This window comes from Barbus barbus (genome assembly GCF_936440315.1).
Source record: "Barbus barbus genome assembly, chromosome: 43".
Lineage (NCBI taxonomy): Eukaryota > Metazoa > Chordata > Actinopteri > Cypriniformes > Cyprinidae > Barbus > Barbus barbus.
In genome coordinates, this window is record NC_136721.1 from 23,930,769 (window position 1) to 23,951,855 (window position 21,087).

General features: G+C 34.0%; 2 protein-coding genes across 6 annotated transcripts in view; one reads left to right on the plus strand and one right to left on the minus strand.

The window, feature by feature from the left end:
• Positions 1 to 8: 8 nt before the first annotated feature.
• Positions 9 to 1,408, plus strand: LOC306862356 (cyclin-dependent kinases regulatory subunit 2). Its single transcript, XM_079405120.1, has 3 exons — positions 9 to 199; positions 470 to 597; positions 695 to 1,408. Exons 1-3 carry the CDS (start codon positions 141 to 143, stop codon positions 736 to 738), a joined length of 231 nt encoding a protein of 76 aa, XP_079261246.1. The 5' UTR covers positions 9 to 140; the 3' UTR covers positions 739 to 1,408.
• A 2,420-nt stretch (positions 1,409 to 3,828) lies between these two features.
• The window catches only part of LOC306862554 (semaphorin-4D-like), a 55,543-nt gene continuing 38,284 nt past the window's right edge, over positions 3,829 to 21,087 (minus strand). Inside the window, exons 8-21 of one of the 5 annotated variants that reach the window (XM_079405427.1) lie at positions 20,399 to 20,492; positions 20,191 to 20,307; positions 18,783 to 18,934; positions 17,418 to 17,593; positions 17,051 to 17,207; positions 15,813 to 16,035; positions 14,733 to 14,848; positions 14,395 to 14,564; positions 12,755 to 12,801; positions 10,900 to 11,253; positions 8,102 to 8,266; positions 5,477 to 5,689; positions 5,321 to 5,394; positions 3,829 to 4,304 (exon numbers count right to left, since the gene is read on the minus strand). In XM_079405427.1, the coding sequence (XP_079261553.1) occupies positions 4,275 to 4,304; positions 5,321 to 5,394; positions 5,477 to 5,689; positions 8,102 to 8,266; positions 10,900 to 11,253; positions 12,755 to 12,801; positions 14,395 to 14,564; positions 14,733 to 14,848; positions 15,813 to 16,035; positions 17,051 to 17,207; positions 17,418 to 17,593; positions 18,783 to 18,934; positions 20,191 to 20,307; positions 20,399 to 20,492 (2,088 nt within the window). In that variant the 3' untranslated portion in view covers positions 3,829 to 4,274. Of the gene's footprint in view, positions 4,305 to 5,320; positions 5,395 to 5,476; positions 5,690 to 8,101; positions 8,267 to 9,454; positions 9,562 to 10,193; positions 11,254 to 12,754; positions 12,802 to 14,394; positions 14,565 to 14,732; positions 14,849 to 15,812; positions 16,036 to 17,050; positions 17,208 to 17,417; positions 17,594 to 18,782; positions 18,935 to 20,190; positions 20,308 to 20,398; positions 20,493 to 21,087 lie in introns of those variants that run through there. The other 4 variants (XM_079405426.1, XM_079405428.1, XR_013783580.1 and 1 more) reach the window with 4 other exon arrangements.

Sequence of the window (21,087 nt, forward strand, 5' to 3'; positions counted from 1 at the left end):
CTGCCTCCAGTCACATGACCTCTATCAACCAATCAGAAGCGGCGGCTTCGGTTCAAAACTTTATCGGTTAAAGTTGCGAGAGTGAGTTTGATCGAATCCTTCTTTCACGGATCAATACATCTGAATATTGTCAATCTAAAATGGCTCATAAACAGATCTACTACTCGGATAAATACACGGATGATCTTTATGAATACCGGTAAGATGAAAAACGAGGAGGATTGAGGCCTCGATGCGGCGTGTTTGTTTGTTGAGTCGCAACATTATTACATCAAAGCTCTATTAAGTGCTTAGTATGTTAGTTATTAATGTTTTTGATGATTCTAGAGGCATGTTTTGACGTGAATTCAAAACTAATGGTTGGATTTTCTCCCATGTGCTTTTAGTGGAGTGACGTCAACTTCTAGCATCACATTCATATCTGATTGAAATGTAATGAAATATTGTTTGGTTGTCATTTGTGATGCAGACACGTGGTCTTACCGCGAGAACTGGCCAAACAAGTGCCCAAATCCCACCTGATGACCGAGGACGAGTGGAGGAGGCTGGGGGTGCAGCAGTCTCTAGGCTGGGTCCATTATATGATCCATGAGCCAGGTCTGTATACAAAACCACACCATCATCTGCTCTCTGACCATGGCATTTACAAACTGTGTCCTGAATAGTAGTCATGACTTGGTGTTTTATTTTTCAGAACCTCATATTCTGCTGTTTAGGAGACCTCTACCAAAACAATGACAGTCAGGGACACCTGTCTCTTCTGGAAGATTCCTGTGGTTCTCGGTGAATACTGGAGAACTTAACCACGTCTCTGGACTCCTGTGACCATGATGCTGTGTTTCACAGTGATTATGCTCCAACAGAATCAAGGGATTGTGGGAAATGTATTTTCAGTGAAAATTTAAGGGCTCTTAACAAAATCGTGTGGCTCAAGTGCCTCTCTGAGTGAAGCTAAACCTTTAAATGTGTTGAATAAAAGTCTGTGCTGCATCATTCTCAGTGTTTAGAAACCTAAATCAGTGTTTAAGTGGCTTAGCTAAATTAATTTTGGGGATAAAAGATGTACTGTATGCTAAAGGGAGATCATCTAGTTCATGTATTGGCCATTCTCGAGTTGAAATTCTTTGTTTGCTTTAATTCTTCAGGTTGTAATACTGTACAGATGCTTTATAATGTGCATATATCACGTATAAAACTTTGTTGATAAGGTAGTTGTAGACGAAGAGCCATGATGAAAGCACTATCAGCAACTTGAGAACAGGGTTTATATATGGAGAAAAAAAGGTTTTGACCCTTTATCACAAATTACTTTTGAAAAAGAATAAAATGATGACTGTGTAAACTGTTATTTTATCCTTGCTGCTCTTTATAATATATAAAAAAAATATTAAAATGCCACCTTATCTGCTTTGTGTCGAGTTTTTCTATCAGCACTTCAGAACTTTCTACACGTGATGGCGCCACATTGCAACTAATGCAGATTCGGTGTAACTGGACTTAACTGTTAACTGTTAAAGGGATACTTCACGGCTGGCAGATAGGGTTTTAATAAAAATCTGCTGTCTATGCAGTAGAAACGCGGTTTAAAAATCTGCTACACGACTAGAGAAAAAAACAAACAACGAAAATAAGGGATGTGGAGGAAAACTTCAACACCCATAATGCACTGGGCTCGCTCAGACTATCAGTGAGTGGGGAGACAAAAAGGCGGCAGTACGATCTGTAGTTTTCACAAACATTGTTAATTTATGTACTCTACAATACTAAGCTAGTTGAAAATCGGCCGACTTACCCTTCAAAGCAAAACTATTTAAAGAAAGAAAAGCATATTCATGTTATATACCTCTGTTAATTTGGATAAATTATAGCTAATAATGAAATACAAATGTGTTCCCTTTTTTGGGGGTGCAGAATATTTTACGTGCTTTATCAGATTCCTATTGTCGTTGTTTTTATAAATTTACGTAAATTACGTTTTATTGTTTGCAATACGAGTCCTGCTTTGTTTCTGCAAACAATGCAGATATAAAATAGTTGATGCAATGCAAAACATCCAGACATCTTTCCTGACCTTAATATATAAATTTGACGAAAATCACAGCATTTGCTTGTTGTATGACTTCGATAGCTGTCAAAATGACAAAAGCCACTAGCTTTGCCTTATTTGGTCTGTGAAACATTAAACAGGCCTGTTCAGTGATCATAAATGTCCCTGGCCTTTGCTGGATCAGGACCAAATCTACTTACAAATGCTTAAGTCTGTTTTATCAAAGTATGTTTTAATTAAATTTAATACATTGACTCACCTGTAGCTAGATCTCACTCATTTCCTATTTCTGAAGGAACCACATCCTGCATATGGCAAAAGGTGCTCCTAATGAATAGAGGAGGAGGTGAAAGTCTCCAACCATAATATAAAACCACACAGCGATTTAATTTGCTCATGTGTAAAACCATTGATTTAAGAATCTTGTGGAAACGTACTAAGTATGCATTGTGTGACAGCTATGCTGCATTATACTGTTGCATATGCATACACAAATTGCATGCTAGTTTTCAAAACATGGGTTGCTGATCTATAAAATGTGATTTAAAAGCTTAAATGAAACACTTGTATGTGTCCACTTTTGATTTTATGCAGTAGGATGAATGCTTACTAAAGCAATAAAGACTGAGAAGTCACCTACCCTTATTTAGATGTTTAAACAATGACTAATAGGTTTGTAAGTGTGTGTGCGTTTATGTGGTTTATGAGGACACAAATTTGTATAATGACATGGGTATGACAGAGGTATTACAATATGAAGGTGGTTTATGAGGACACTGCCTATGTCCCCGTAATTCAAAAGGCTTAAAAAAACATACTAAATGGTGTTTTTTTGAAAATCTAAAAATGCACAAAGTCTCATGTGAGGGCTAAGTTTAGGTGTAGGGTTGGTGTAGGGCAATAGCACACACAGTTTGTTCAGTATAAAAACCATTACGCCTATGGAGAGTCCCCATAAACCACAAAAACCAACGTATGTGTGTGTGTTATAGATTTCTGGATCATCTGGTCTAATGGTCTACACAGAAAGCCAAGTCCTGATCCCAGCTGAACACCTCTGGTGTGACTTTAAATACAGACCTTGAGCCAAAAACTCATCACCAAACACCAATGACTTGTAAAGACACTATAAGGACAAAAGTGTTGGGACACCCCCTTCTTTTGAACAGAAAAAGGCACTAACAAAACTGTGGCAACAAAGATGGAAACATAATTCATGTATTTAAAAGCTGTATTTCCATCTCTGTTGCAACAGTTTTGGACGTGTCTAAAATGACAGTACCCTTATGTACAAGTCATTGGTGTTTGGTGATGAGATTTTGGCTCAAAGTCTGCATTTAAAGTCACACCAGAGGTGTTCAGCTGGGATCAGGACTTGTCTTTCTGCAGACCAGTCAAGTTCTTCCACACTGACTCAATCAATCATGTCTTTCTGAACAGTGTCTTATACACAGAGGCACTGTCATGTTAGAATAGAAAAGGGTTCTGTCCAAACTGTTGCTATAAAATTAGAAGCACACAATTCCCTAGAATATCATTATATGCTTAAACATTAAGATTTGTACTCATAGAAATGACTAAAGTAGTCAAACGTTCATTAGAAGGGGGTGACCCAATACTTTTGGCAATATAGTGTATATACACACACACACACACACACACACACACACACATACATATATATATATATATATATATATATATATATATATATATATACACACACACACTAGTACAAATGCTTGAGATGTGTTTAGAAAACATGGTTAAAGTCTCTCACAAATGATAGAAATATTATTTATTGTGGTTGCAACCTCTATTTTGGAGGACAAAAAATATTCTAGCAACTTCTTTGAAATATATCGGCTCAGATAAACAATTATTTAAATAACTCAGAAGGACTATTATAAACAAATCTTGCTTTCACTAACATGAACCGGTGTCATTTGATCTCGAGGATGGAGGGAGTATAAATAGAAGTGTGTGGACGGTCAAGGAAAAGCAGTTGTCATCAGCCTGAGAGGCCCGTCTCACTGTACTTGTCCTCCACAGATCTCTCAAACAGCCTGGAATCCTGACGGGATCCACGGATCAGGAACAGACTGAAGAAACCACCACACACCACCAGTGTGACATGAGCTGTGTGTGTGTGTGTGTGTGTGCTCTCGTCCAAACGGCTGTCCCTGGAGTCAGAAAATGATGCCATGATGAGCGATAATGAGCCGCTTCAGAGAACACCCTGTCGATCACAGCTCTCCTACAGGACAACAATGAGAAACAACAGACATCAGAGATCTTCAGCCCACACAAAACTAAAGAGAGCATATAAAACATACTAAATACATCTAAAAGAAAAAAACTAAATAAATATTAAATACTGAATTAAAACGAATCTAAAAACTAAAATAAAAAATATAAAATTTAAATAAAATATACAATTTAAAATAAATTAAATATAAAAATAAACTAAACCAAAATAAGTATAAATATAAAATTAAATTAAAACAAAATAAAATGTAACAAAATAAAATAAATTATAAAATTAAATCAAAATGAAAAAAACCAACCTAAAATAGAATAATAAAATTAAAGACACGATTAAATTACATCCAAAATATCAAATTGAATCTAAATTGAAATTAAAAAAAAAATAAAAAATTTGGGAGGGGGGGGGGGGGGGCAATAAAAGGACATCTTTATTTGTTCTGTATTTACAGGAACTATTTTAAAGAAGCTTTTCTATGTCTAACTGACCTCAACTACCAACCCTAAGCCTGACGAGGCAGCATTTTAAATGTGGAAATGCATTATAGATAAATAATGCATATATTTTTGCTTAAGCTGTTGTAAAAACTGAATGAAGTCACTTTCACCTTTACCAAATATGTGCAGTGAGCCAAAATAGGTCTGAAAAGTTTGGGATCAGTCACTCGTGGTCACCAATGCTGCATTTATTGCATCAAAAACAGTAAAAATTGTGAAATATTATTTCAATTTAAAATAGCCTTTTTGAATATTAATATATTGTAAAATGAAATTTATTTCTGAGATCAAAGCTGAATTGTCAGCATCATTACTCCAGTCTTCAGTGATCCTTCAGAAATCATTCTGATATGCTGATTTCCTGCTCAAGAAACATTTCTGATTATCATCAATGTTGAAAACAGTGGTGCAACTGTGAAATATCATTCCTGACGATTCACATATTTTCATTTCATTCAGAAAATGTGTTATAAAACCACTTATGTTTGTTTGTTTGTGTGTGTCCCTCACCCATGCTTTCTTCCACTGCTGCAGGAGTGTGTTGTGGTCGGTCAGAGCGGTTCTCCAGCGCTCCACGGCCTCGTCTGAGAGCACACAGAGACACGTTACACCACCACGCCACAGGTCAGAGTCAGACTAACACAGCAGGGCAATGATACGCTTTACCTCTGCTGTCGAGCCGAAGCTCCACTCTGGACGCATCGCTTCCTGCAGCAGACACCGCCGTACACTCGTACTGGACGTCTGCACTCAAAGCCTCCTCCCTCAGCCAGCTGCTCACCAGCACGGCATCATGGGAAACCACGTGTCTGTATTCAGTGACGGGAGTCTCGAGCTTCTGCCCGTTTATGTGCCACTCAACCCTTACATCTCTAGGACCTGAAGGAAAACTGCACTTACATATGGATCCTACAGGGTATTTAGCACTCACTCAGTGTGAATCATCTTCATCCACAGCTGCAAGCAGCATCATGCTGTTGGTGTTATCACACTCTCAGACTACATGCATAAACTGTAGCTTCAGATCAGAAACTGACAATAAATCACTATATGTGTTTGCTTAGGCTGGATGATCACTTCAAAAACATCTGCATTAAAAACATTCCCATATCAAACCACAATCTTTAAACAAATTGTCATTTTTCTCTCTCTGTATTTTGTTCTTGAATGTCGTAAAATGCTTAGGTTCCTTTACATTAAATAAAAAATGTTTTTACCCTCATGTTTTGTTCCAGTCATTCTGAACTTTGTAAATGTTATTTTGATGAAAATGCTAGTTAATGGTATTGCATTGGACTAAAACCAACTTAAAACTACTACTTTCACCAAAAAAACTAAGAAAATAGTCATTCATTTCTCATGAAGATATTGCCAAATACTGGATACTGGATACTTATCAAAGAAAAAGCTGATAAAATTATTAGATCCAAGTTTTGGTGATAATATAGCATAAAGAAAGACGAGCCATTTTTAAAAGGCTGGTTATTTTTGACTAGGAAACCAAATTTGAAAGGATTTTCAGCAGCACAAGGGTTAAATGAGTCTTTCCAGCATCAGTCAAATACTGTTGATCACCACAAGAAACTTGGACTCGTCCGTCAGTTTGTAAAAACTAAAACATTGCACAATAAAATACATGCCAAATACACACCTCTTTAACACACACACAAGAAAAACAAAAATCACTTGTGCAAAGTTATATCCAATATTTCACCTTATTACTCAGTAAAAGCAGTAACTTTCATCAGTACTTGGAGTACATGGTGACAAATAACACAGTTCATCCACCAAGAAATTAGTTGATCTCACATGCTGCAATTTTCAGAAGACAGACAGATCTCACACACACACACACACTTCACACACAATTAAGTGTAATTACATCATAGTGTAGATTCAAAGATGATAAACATGAATTATCCATTAGTACATGACCGTTCAAAGGTTTGGTGTCAGTAAGATTTTTTTTTAAAGAAATTAATATTTTTATTCAGCAAGGATGCATTAAAATGATCAGCAGTGAAAATAAAGACACTTATAATATTGCAAAAGATTTCCATTTCAAATAAATTATGTTCTTTTGAACTTTCTATACATTCATTAAAATATATCACGGTTTTAACAAAAATTATTGGTCAGCACAACTGTTTTCAACATTGATGATAATCAGAAATGTTTCTTGAGCAATAAATCAGGATATTAGAATAATTTCTGAAGATCATGTGACACTGAAGACTGGAGTAATGATGCTGAAAATACAGCTGCGCATCACCGAAATAAATACATTTTGCAATATATTCACATGGAAAACAGCCATTTTAAATCGTAATAATATTTCACATTTTTACAGTTTTTTTTTTTAAATCAAACAAATGCAGCCTTGATGAGCAGGAGACTCTTTCAAAAACATAAAAAAAAACTTCGGAACCCCAAACGTTCAAATGATAGCATAAATAATACTTTAAATTTTTTTTGCAGAAAAAGCAGAGCTTTTCACACAGGGCCATGTGGGTTTGGATTTTGTTTTCCCTTCATTTAAAAACTGCATGTTGTGTTTACTTGTGTTATGTTTGATTAATATTTAAATTTGTTTGATGATCTGAAACATTAAAGTGTGACAAACATGCAAAAAAATCAGGAAGGGGCCAACACTTTTTCACACCACTGTATTTGAATAGATTAGTGAGTTTTATATTTGTAATTCCTCACTAAGATTCTGTCATGAGTTTGCATGTTAAAACAAGTGATAATATACTCAACACAATAAACAGTGTTTCACATGTTTTGCCATTCAAAAATTTATTCAGGCTCTCTACCAAAAACAAATCTGAAGAAACTCTGTACATCTTTTTCATATGTGCATATACTATATTTACACTGTACACGACTGGAACGTCCGTCAGTCCTTCAGTCAATGACCTTCATTTACAACATCAGCAGCCATAATCATAAATTAGGATCTGAAGAGAATTTTGAAATAAAAAAATAAAGGAAATTCTAATTCTATTCATTCTTGACGCGCTTTAAAAAAAATAAAAAATAAAAAAATTGACACATTTTTAGGTATCAGACGGTGTTCAGAAGATCTGGATCATGCAGACACACAAACACTGTCTAAATACTCTTCAGTGACTTCCTCTTTCTCTCCTCTACTTCCTGTCTGACTTCTGGCTCCTCAGCCAATCAGAACACTTAGCAGTGCAGGAGGAGTGAAAGGACGTCACACTTCAGAGTACTGAGACGAGACTGATGAGTGAGAGAGAAAGGTCAGAGGTCAGAGGCAGCACTCACCCAAGGCCAGGCAGAAGAGCAGAAAGGCCTGGTGAGGGTGAACGCTCCAGGACTGCTCCCTCAGCAGAGGAGGAATCAGACGAGCCCCGGCCAGAGACCAGGAGGAAGATGAGGAGGAGGAGGAGCTGGGCAGGGGCGGAGGGGATGGAGGAACAGCCAAGGAAGCTGAGCAGGACACAGGAAGTGGAAGGAGGAAATGGAGGAAGAGAGACAAACACAAGAGTGTGCTGAGAATCAGAGAAGGACAGCAGATTCAGAAACGCCACGCGGGAAAACAAACCAAATAAACAACGGCCAGGTCACATTTCACCCCAAAATCAAAAGAAAAATTTGTGTTTGTTTTTTTTTCATGAGTTTAAGCACATTTTTTCTAAACATTACAATTTCCATAATGCCAAAGAAATTATTTATATGCAATACGGTCATGAATATTATCATGTCAGGATGCAATTTATTATTATTTATATTAAGATCACTGTCATATACTGTCAAAATGCCAAAAAAAGTCCTAAAAATTATCTTTTACATTACAGCCCAAAATCAAAAGTTATAGTTATATATAGCATAAATAAAAAAACTGTTTTTGTGACATTTAGGGGCAGATGTCTTAATATAGTAATTAATACAATGCCAAAAAAACTTTACACAATTTCATCTATTTTTGTATCAATGCAAAAGGTCCTAAAAACGCTCCTTTTATGCAAAAACAAATAATAACAATAAGTTTTTCATTTTGTTAATAGATTTTCACCACAAAATTACTTATATGTACTACAATCATGAAAATAACTCCGTCAGGATGCAATTTATTATTATTTTTGTGTATTAGTATCACTGAAATAAATGTCAAAATATGAAATGTACAATGCAAAAAAAAACTTTATGCCAGAAACAAAACAAAACAACTCCAAAAATAAGTTCTCTTTAAAATCAGTCATGAAACACTGTCAAAATGGAGAAAGAAAAGAAAAAAAAGAATAATATGGTCCTTTTTATGCAAAATAAAGTATTGTTTTTTCTTTACATTTTGGGGTTTCTTAACATTTTTTTGTGATATTTACACTATTATTGCTGACATACAATTAAATAATATAATATCTTTAAAAATATCTGAAACATAAAGCTCACGTTTATGGACTAGAGTCGAAAAGTCTCACGAATCAAATGCATTGCTATGTGAGACAGCGGCCCTTTCGCAGGTTAAGTGTGTTAGACATCTCATCTGCTCCAACAGCAGAAACAAACACAGCAAGCTGTGCAAGAGACACATCACAGTGTTTTTGGTCTGGTTTATATATTCAGTCTGGCTCCATGTTTGAGCAGATCCTGCGTGTGAGACACTGACAGCATCCCTGAGATTCAGACAGAGCAGAAAACCTTCAATAATCCCGACTTCAGCTCAGACCCAACACTGCAAGAATTATTTACTCGGAATATCAGTCCTTTTCCATTGTGAATATCTAAACATTCCAAAAGAAGGAAAATTTATTAAGATATTAAGTCTTGCCTTCTGAAAAAAACTCAAAATCTCAAGTTTATGCTTAAAATGTCAAAACATAAATTATTTTTAAACTTTAGATTTCTATATACACACACAAATTATATTTTGCTGTATTTGACTTTTTTAAATTTAATTACTGTTATGAAATTGTCAAAATGCAAAAATAAATAAAAAGAAAAAAGAAAAGGAGACCTTTTGTGCAAAGAAAATAATAAAAAATAATGTATTTATTATGCATTTAATAATGTATTTATATATTTATATATAAATAATAAAATAAAAAAAAAAATATATATATATAATTTTTTTATTTTATTATTTATATATAAATACATTTTTAATAAAATTAAAAATTTGGGGGTTCACCTAAAAATCAAAAGAAAGAGAAAAAGACAAAGAAAACTGAATTTTTTCTTTTCATTTTAAGCAAAAGCTTTCATTAAAAATTTCTTTCATAAAGCAAGACTCAAGAAAATGTATATTGATTTAAGAATATTTAGATATTTGTAATAGAAAACATAAAAAGATTTGAACTAAGAAATACATTTTTGCAGTGTAAGAACACGCCACACAAATATTCAAAAACAGTCCGGTGCTCCAATTTGGAAAACATCACGAAACTTACCAATTTGGTAAACAATGTTTCCAATTTGGAATCTTATTTGGAATTCTGCGTTTGCTCTTGCAGAGCTGCGGCGGTTCTGCGAATGCGTGTGTAAAGCGGCGCATCAGTTCGGCGTGTCTGCATCTGCGTATTCAATCGGCTGCGACGTGCAGTCGACGTCGAAGGGCCGCTCTTTCGAGGGACTGTTGACGGTGTTCTCATCGCTCCCGGATCGAACTCTGCCGTTCCCGAAATCCGGCTCCGTCTCGTATCCAGTGTCTCTGAGCGCGCGCAGCGGATGCGCTCCATTCTGATTGGCCAGATCTGGTTTTTCCTGCACTGGCTCCATCAGGCCGGCCTCGCATGCTGCATACTCTGGCTGTGGCTTTTTGCTGGAGCCGAGCAGTGCAGATCGCAGGCGGAGACACGGCGCCGGCAGGTACTGCATGTAACAGTTGTACACCAGAGCAGCGAGGAAGAGCAGGAAGAAGAGCAGGAAGAGCGACAGCAGGGCGACGCTGTTGTCGTGCTGAATGTATTTAGCCGAGGGGTCGAGCGTCTCTGTGCGTGTGGGTAAGTTGCTGACCTCCAGAGGGATGTAGGGTTTGGGTTTAATGGCGTTGCTGGGAGGGGTTGTTAGTGAGGGCACGTCCATGTGAGTCGGTGTTAGTCCCAAGCCGTTACTGGTATTACCTTCCTCCGGCGGGACCGTAGACGTGGCGCTGGATGGGTGCTGAGCAGATATGGACGGCGCGCTCTCGGGAAGCTCCAGTCGAAGTGCATATCCCGCCACCAGACAGGTGAAGTTCTGTCCCGCGGACGCTTCGACGGACCAGCACTCGTAGCGGCCGGCGTCCTCCGGCGTCACGCTATAGATCAGCAGCCCGTTCTCACTCAGGAGGAGGAAGCGCGAGGCTTCGGTCAGGACACGGCCGTTGAGCTTCCACAACACCTGAGCCAGGTTTGAGCGCACCCGACACGGCAGATCTGCAGAGCCGCCCGGCTTCACCAGCACCTGCTGATAGTCGCCCACCGCTAGAGGAGCGACTGCAACACAAGAGACAATTAGGGGTCAGCTGCTACATCAATACAGTCACTAGTATGACTAGGGTTGGGAATCGAAAATCAATTCCAGAATCTGATACTTAAGGTCAGGAATCAGATACTTCCAATTACTTTCAATTCCACCTATCAATTCCACATCTTTTATTTTTAGGTGGCGAAAAGGGGCTGAAAATGTATTTGTCTTTGAATCATTCATTCAAGAGATTAATTCAAAAACAATGATTCATCCAGTAATGAAACAAGTAAATCTTGAGCGAGTCTTTGAATCATTCCATGCATAAATTCCATGAGATTTTTGTTAGTGGTCTAATTTTTTCATTAGAGTTGAGAGAGAACTACAACCATTTGTCCAGAATCTTGCAGCACTATTTTGCACACAAACTAAATCGAGTCCAGTTTTTATGTAGCTTGCTGATTTTTGTTCATGGTATTCAGCAGCGACTGAATGTTTTGCAAAAAGACACACAAAGTAAATATGTTTTGACTTTTTTGAAATTTTTTAACCACATTGGAATCGAAACTTGGAATTGATAAGCAGAATCAGAATTGATAAAATTCATATGCAACAATGCAATCACTCAAAAATATTACTTTTTCCCCCAAATGTTTTAGATTAAAAAGAAAGTACATAATAAAATTCAATTCAATTCTTGATTTTGTTTGTGTAGTTAAGAAAACATGCTTGATTATTTAGAACTAGATTTCTACTATATTTCACTTCATGTTTTTAGAATTTTGAATCTACCTGGCAATGAATCTGACTCTAAAATTATTTCAAAACAAATACGCAATTATTGATTTATATAATAAGTTACATGAATTACAATATATTATATAGTAAATTATAAATAGAAATTAATTAAATTAATTAATTTACTGATTTATTTATTTAATTTTTTAAAACTCAGAAAGGAAGAACTCAGGAGGAATCAATCATAATTTAAATTTTGTATAATTTGTTATAAATATATAAGTATATCTATCTATCTATCTATCTATCTATCTATCTATCTATCTATCTACACACACACACCAAACCATATATAAATTATACAAAATTATATATTAATTATATAATAATTATAATTTGATTATTATTCATCTGACTCTAAAATTATAAAGCATATGTTATAAAGAGAAATACTTAATCTAAAAAAAAAATAAAAAATATAATACATGAAATTTATAATATATAATAAATGTATAATATATTATAAACACTGAAACTGAAACATTGCCTAGCACTAGTCTAGTACACGCACTCAAATGCATCTTAAATCTGAAATTTTCTTTTGTTAGTGAGTACGTGTCTCTATAATTATTCGAATTACAGTGACAATGTTCTCATGCGCTCTTGTTTTTCTTCGTCTGTGCCAGTTACTGTACACGCAGTTAAAAATAAATCTAGACAGACAAAACCAGACACTAAAACAGGACCATTTGAGCTCAAATTTAATACTGATGACATTTCTACATGACACACCTGTAGGGCATATCCCAGCATCCCCTTTGAGGCTCTGAATCGAATTCCTGCAAAAACACACAAAACACACAGATCAGAGTAAATACAGACACTCCTAATCGAAGATGATAATGCCGTCTGGCAAACATAATCCAGAAAATACATTCAAAAGAGTCTTTATAAGACTAACACGCTCAAATTAAGAAGTATGAAGTAGTGAGAAATACTTGCAGAAATTAAATACAAAATATATATAATCGAAATTATAATTCCTCTAAATTTATTTCCAAATAAATATGCAAATATTGCTTTAATAAAATGTAATAAATTATAAAAAAAATTATATGATGATTTCTAAAAAATAAATAAATCAAAGCATATTAAAAAGTATTAAGAAGTTAGATATTATATTATAAAATTATATCAATACAAAAAATGCATAATAAAATACATAAGTCCTCTGTCTCTGATGTTATTTCATAACAAATATGGAAGTATAGGTACTTTACTATGAAAATTATGAATTCCCCACAAAAAATTAATAATAATAATAGTTTAAAAAAATAAATTATATACAAATAAAATAAATGATGATGCTTGACCTGACTCTTAAATGATAAAGTACATATAAGAAATACTTGCAGAAATTAAAACAAAATAAACATAATATATAAATATACAAATATTGATTTTTTTTAAATAAAAATACATGATTTAAAAATATATAATAAATTCTAAAAGAAATAAATAGATGATGATGATGATTCCTAAAAGTTATAAAGCTTATTACATAAGCATATATTATAAAAGTATTAAGAAATACTTTCAGAAATTAAATGTAAAAATATACAATAATAAATTATAAAAACAAAAAGCTAACAGTAAATAAAAGTCATCTGGCTTACATAAAATAAATTTATAAAAATCTTTAAACCACTAAATGGGCTGCACAATAAAATTACACAATGATATGACTAACAAATAAGCCGTGTTCCTGTTAAAGCGCAGTGTGGAGACGCAGTGTCTGCTAATATTGGAGAAGTTATGACTAAAGTCCTCCATGTGAAGGAGACAGACGTGCTGTCAGTCACACTGGCCACAAACACACTGTTAGTTTCAGGAGTGACTACCGCATTTAAATGCGGGAGTAAATTCCCTAAATTAACGGTGACAAAATGCTCGTTATCAGCAGTTTAATTGCAGTACAGTGGATTATGTTTATGCTTGCACAGGCTGCTTCAGAGTGCGTGCTGTCTGTGTTGTCATGATCATGCATTTCAAGCACTTTTTAGGCTTATTGTTTTACTCATTATGGTCTTGTTCGCTAGCAAGATCTGGCAACAGGAGTCAAGGCTCATACTGCTCTGGTACTGCTTTCTCTGTGATTCACAGCACATACAGAAGAGAGACACATCTACAGTATGCACGATAAAAACCTCATTAGTTGTTCAGTTCTGTTCCGTACACACTACATATAATTTCTACCGGTCACTACCTGTATTTTTCGGGAGTTAATGCGGTTGATGAATGCAGTTGTCACTCCCGTATTTGAATGAATTATGTGTGTACAGAACGCGATTAAGGAGTAAAAGGTGAACTGACAACAGAATTTAGCTGCAGTGTGTATGTGGCCAGTGTGAATGTAAGTTCTCATTTCTCACCGTGGATCAGCATCATGCTGGAAAATATTGACGCAGGAGGCCAAGCGCGGGTCCCAGGCACAGTACGGGTCCCGCGCCAGAACACAGTCCACACAGGACAGGTACTTCTCACAGAACGCTGTGGGAGACTGAACCACACCGGAGTCCGCTCCAGCGTACAGGAACCGGCCCTGAGACAGACAAAAGACACAACACATGAGAAACCAGAGAGTCTCCAGCACACAGAAACTTCCTCCCTGCTGACAAATCATACAATGTGTTTGTGGATTTTATTCCTCATGATTCATGGCTCAGAGGTCACGGCGATGATAAGATGAGTCTCGGCTCACTGTTCTTACCACTTGTGAGGAGAGCTGAAGTGTTTTAATTGGCTCTGTGTTCTTCAGCAGCTGGATTTCCTCCACCGTGTGAACCTCGCCGTCCAACACCAGCGATTTGTGCAGCAAACCTTTATCTAGAAACACGTTCAGAGATTAATATAGCAGCAAGATGAGATCTAAATTACCTTCATGACACGTCAGTGTGAAGAAACAAATCAAAGGCAGACTTTCACATCCTGCGGTTTAGCACATCCTTTCACCGCATACACTCACCGGTGCCGGTGAAAAATATATATCATGAAAACATAAAAGGTAAATATTGCTGTTTATTCAATTGTACTGTTACACTGGTAATTATAATTATTAAAATTATTACGTTTTACCTCGTTTTCCTGACTGTTTTTCACTAGACAAACACATCATGATCATTTATAACCAGGTATGTACTGTATTTCACTTCCTGTTTTATGGAAAGTTATACTATTATATTATAGTAAAATTGTATTTAAAAAGTTATATAAAAATAAATTAAATTATGATGCTTCACATGACACTAAATTGATATTTAGATTAAAGTACATTATAAAGTTTTGAGAAATATTTGCCAAAAAAATATATATAGTGTGTGTGTGTATATATACACAACAAAATTATTACAAATTTTTCATTGAGTTGATGTAGTGAAAATCAATGAGGAAAACATGCTGTGATTATGGCTGTTTAAATTATGATTATGAATCCTCTGACTCTAATATTACTTCAGAACAAATATTCAAAATTATATAAATAAAAATAACATCAATTATGATACAGTATACTATAGTATAGACAACTATAAATTGAGGAATATTTGTAGAATTCTTTATTTATAAAAATAAATTAAATATGGCTGTTTATTCAATTGTACCATTATATTGATGCTTATAAATTAAAATCATTAAAATTACACGATTCCTCTGACTCTATTTACCTGATTATAAAATTATAAAGTATATTTAAAGTTTGTATGTTAAATTATCTTTTCATTTTGAACCTAGCAGAAGTAAAATAGATATAAATATTGAATAGATTCTATGCTTTGGCACTTGTCAGACCCACCGGTGCCGGTGAAAATGACGTCGTGGATGTTGCCGTCGAGGGCCTGCACTCTCTGGACGGCGATCTGTGTGTAGTTGATGTCTTTGGTGATGAGGCGCGGGCCGTTTCCGATGGGCAGCACAGGGTCCTCCAGCAGCGGATGGTCCTTCACAAACTGCAGCGTCTTATCGGGCAGCTGGAGGGACGAGTTGATGTTCTGCATACGGTTCAGGTTGTTGATGCACTGAAATATATAATCAACACATCATGACAGAGCAATTGATCTGTGATATTATTAGCATTAACTCTGAATAACAAATATAAGTCTCCCGATATGTCAATCTAGCAACACATTTTATTTTATACAAATTAATGTAAACTTTACAATTACAACATGCACTGCATATGCCATTGCTAATATATATATATATATATATATATATATATATATATATATATATATATATATATATATATATATATATATATATATATATATATATATATATATATATATATATATATATATACGCATACATGATTTATCAAATAAAAATAACAGCACTTTTAGAGTTCATCTCACTCATTGATGTGAGCATAAGTATTGGGACAGTTGAACATAAGGCAGATATAAAAGATTAAAAGCTATTATTTAGTTGCAGATCCCTTGCACACAATCACAGCAGTGAGTCTGTGACCCATAGACATCACCAGACTCTTGGTCTCATCTTTGAAATACTTTTCCCAGCCTTTAATGCAGCCAATCCCAGCTGTTGCTTGTTTTGGGGAGTTTCTGCCTTTACTTTAATATACCATTTTTATTTTGGTATTTAGTTAATTTTCATGTTATTTGTTTATTTATTCTTTTTTTATATTTTGTTTCTTTTTATTTCAATATAAAATATGTATTTATTTTATTTTATTTGACATCCATATATTTTCTTATGTTTTAATTATTTATATTTGTTATTTAGTTTATTTTATTTCATTCTAATATTTTTATTTATTTATTTAATTTGATTTCACATCTACTCATTTTCCAAAGTGCTTGTCCTACATTGGGTCACATGCTTGTTTTACAGGTATTTATTTACTTTATTATTATTTGATTTCATTTAGTTTAATATTTTATTCTTTTTATTTTTAATTTATTTTGTTTTATGTTTACATTAGTAATTCCCTTCCCAGCACCCTCTGATGTGAAGGATCCTGTAAGCACATATATACCACTGAGTTCCGTGTTTTGTGGAAATACTAACCGCTCCGGGTCTGGGACTCGGGGTGATGCCATTAAATCGGACCCACTTAGTGTGGGACTGTTCCACCGTGGCCTTCTGCATGTACTTCCCTTTGGAGAAAACCTCATGCACCGAACTCATGTTATACGCACAGACGGCGGACAGACCGACATTCCCCCTGAAACACACAGAAACAATCACATTTCTGAAGAAAAATCCCTTGTGCAAAAGAATATTATTCAGTTGTGCCACTTCTTTTGATTGGCACCGGTCCAGTTCCTCACATGCAGGTGATTCTCTGACACACAGACGTCATGGAACAAGTGGTTTCAAATAGCACACAAGCTTTTATTCTCATTCTTCAACACACACACACACACACGCTCACCACTGAGATGTGAAGACCCCATAGATGACGGTGTCTCTCCAGTGCGGTGCTTTCAGAATAAACACATCATGAACCACATTGAACACAAAGTTGAGCTCCGGCATTGAGCAAACCAGCTTAGCCTTCAGAAACGACGTCCACTTCTTCTGCAGCGTCCGCTGGCCTCCCAGATCCCCCTGTTACAGTGAGAGATACAGTGATGTACTTATATTATTACATCTGCATGCTGTCATTTACATATCGTATGTATTTAAATAAATCTAGAAAAAATAAAAATAAAAATATCAACCACAGTTTCAAGCGAAAAACCAAAACCAGAAGTTTAGCGGTTTTCAGACTATTATATGAAAGTTCAAAAACTTCCATCATATCATACACTTTGTACAGAGGTCAAGTTTTATTCAGTTAGTTCATCAGGGGTTTTGTTGATAGCAGGATGGTAAAATGAAGAATAATAGTGATATTATATATAATAAAACAATTATTAATGTCAGACTCAAAGCCAGGGTCTTCTCCATTTTTTTCATAATTAATTTGTATTATTTATACACTTATGAATTAACTTTTATTTGATATTTTTAGCTTTCATTTTAATATTAGGTTTATTAATGCTAATATAAATACTAATAAGTTTGGAAATTTTGTTGTGAGAATTCATAATTTTTTTAGCTTTTGTTTTTGAAATATTAAGATTTTAGTATTATTTAAACATTAATATAATTTATATTAATATTTAAAATATTTTAATATTTTAATAGTTTTAATATTAGGTTTTATTAATACTAATTTGTTTAGAATTTATGTAGTTTTATAATTTTTTATTTTTATTTTAGTTTTATTAATATTTTGAATTAGCTTCTATATTTATATTTACAGCTTTAATTTTAGGTTTATTAATACTACTACTACTAATATTTTTAATTAAATGCTTTTGTAATTTTATTAATTTTTGTTTATTAAACATCAATATTTTAGTAATTAATACAGTTTTTATTAACATTTTCAGTAAGCTTTTATTTTTATATTTTCAGTTCTCATTTTAATAAAAGGTTTATTAATACTTTTTCTTTTAGTAATTTTATGTAGTTTTGTTAGTTTTATCAGTTTTAGTTTTTATTATATCAATAGTTTAGCATTATTTATACACTAATATACATTTATAAATATATAGAATCAGATATAGACGAGAGCTTAGAGAAACATCTGTCGAAGGAGGAAGTTTATTGTTTGAAGAAAAAAGAACTGGAGAAAAAAAATCCCAACCATAAGGAAACAAATCTCCAGGAACAAGATCTTTTTTCTGCCCTTAATGAAACCCAAAGACTGCTTCTGTGTGCGTGAGAAATGACTTCCAGCAGATCTCACCTTACAAACGCGAGCGATTCTGGGGATCAGCAGCTTCCCGAAGAACTCGTACTCCACCGACACCTCCGTGAAGAAGTAGTAGATCTTATCGTCGTCTCCATCCGGGCTGTTCTGCCCTTCTCGGATCACATCAGCGAAGACGAAACTGGGCTCTGAACACAGAACAGAGAGTCACATTATACAATTATTCATAGGAGATTATAGTTTATATTACAGCTTTTATTTTTAGTTTTATTAACACTATTTTTCTAAGAAATGTTACATGCTTTCATCATTTTATTAAATATTTACACACTTTTACACTTGTATTGACATTTTGAATTAGCTTTAGTATTTCGTTTCATATTTTCAGTTTTCATTTCAATATTAACTATTAATACTAGTATTAGTATTTATTTAATGTCATATCAGCATCTTAAAAATACAAGTATAACAAATAATCAAAACCAGCAAACAAACACAAGTTATTACACAAGATTTTTTACTTATTAATACTAGTAAAATAAATTCAGTAATTTTGTTATGTGCTTCCATCATTTTTATTAGTTGAATATAATAATATTTTATTATTTATACACTATTACAGTTTTTATAAAGGCTTTGAATTAGCTTTTAAATTCATATTTTCAGTTTTTGTTTTAATATAGTTTTATTAATAATTAAAAACAGTATACATTTTGTAATGTGCTTTTGTCATTTAATATGCATTAAAAATTAATATGCAAATAATATTTATGCATTATTTACACACTATTATAGTGTTTACTAATATTTTGAATTAGCGTTTATTTCTATATTTTTGGTGTTTAATATTAGGTTTATTAATACTAACATTAATACTTTTCTGTTTATGATATGAATATCCTAGTACTATCTATCTATCTATCTATCTATCTATCTATCTATATATATATATATATATATATATATATATATATATATATATATATATATATATAAATAAACAAATATAGTTTTTATTGTTACTGATTTTATGTGCTTTTGTCATTTGTATTAGCTTTTATTTTTTATATTATTTACGTTTAATTTATTTTTAATTTAGTAATTCCAGTGTATCAACAAACATATTTCAGTTTGTAGCCAAGACAACATTTCTAAATTTTTCATCTAATAGTTCAATTTTCTTCCCCCATCTTTATTTTAATTAACAAATTTTTTTTTTAATAGTTTTGGTTTTCAATAACAACTGTATTCAATAACTGAATTCATAATGCTGATGATTTTGATTTAGTTTTTGCTTTATTAAATGGTCTGGATGCACTTTGAGTGTAAATGTGTGTCAACATCCAACATTTTTGATTTTGCACTAACTGTTCTTGCTGCATACTTATATTTTCATATGTGCACTGTGTTGTTTTATACCGCGGTGGACTCATTAGCGTCGTACCGTTGAGCCAGGACGTTGAATACTCTGTGCGCAGTAAACTCTGAGACAGAGAAGATCTGGAGATGATCGGCTCGCTGCCCAGGAAGTTATACGCCGTTCCCGAGTACAACTCACCATCTAAACAACAAACAGCCAGTCAGTACTACTGGAAATACAGCAGACAAACACTGAGACTGTCCTGCAGATGTGCTTTAATGCATTAACTCACCAACCATCACGGTGGTGAAGCTCTGGGCCGGGTCGAAGGAGCATTTCCCCCGGCCGTCCTCTGCTCTGTCCTGCAAACGGAAACTCTGCAGCGACTGAAGAGAAACAAGACCGCGAGAGATAGATGAAGACGCATCTCAAAGACTTTTGAGTTTTAGTATAACGTGAAAGCAAAGTAAGAAATAGAGCAGGTATAAAGTTCACATGATCACGCAATCAGACTTTGTGGCGACAGAAAAGAGGAAACTGCTGTATTAATATTCAGAAAGGTAGTAACAGAGCCATTGTTATCAAAATATCAGGGAAGTTCTGACAATATAGACACAGACCAAAATGTCACATAGTTTGAAATGGCTAACAAAGCATTTGTGCTGCGGAAGAACTAGTTCCTAAAATTAAAAATCCAGGCAGTGATGTTATTGTCAACTAAAACCAGAACTTAAAAATTTTTAAAAAATACATTTACATTAAATATTTACTATAACTAAATAAAAAGCATCTAAAATTTTAAAATACTGCAATGGCAAATAACTGAAAATATTTGGGAAAAAGTAGTAATAAAAATAACAAAAGCCCATAACAAAACTACTAAAACTTAAACTAAAATGATATTTAAATATAAAAGAATTAAATGCAAAATATTTAATAATCAATATTATAAAAGCATATGTATAATGTTAAAATAACACT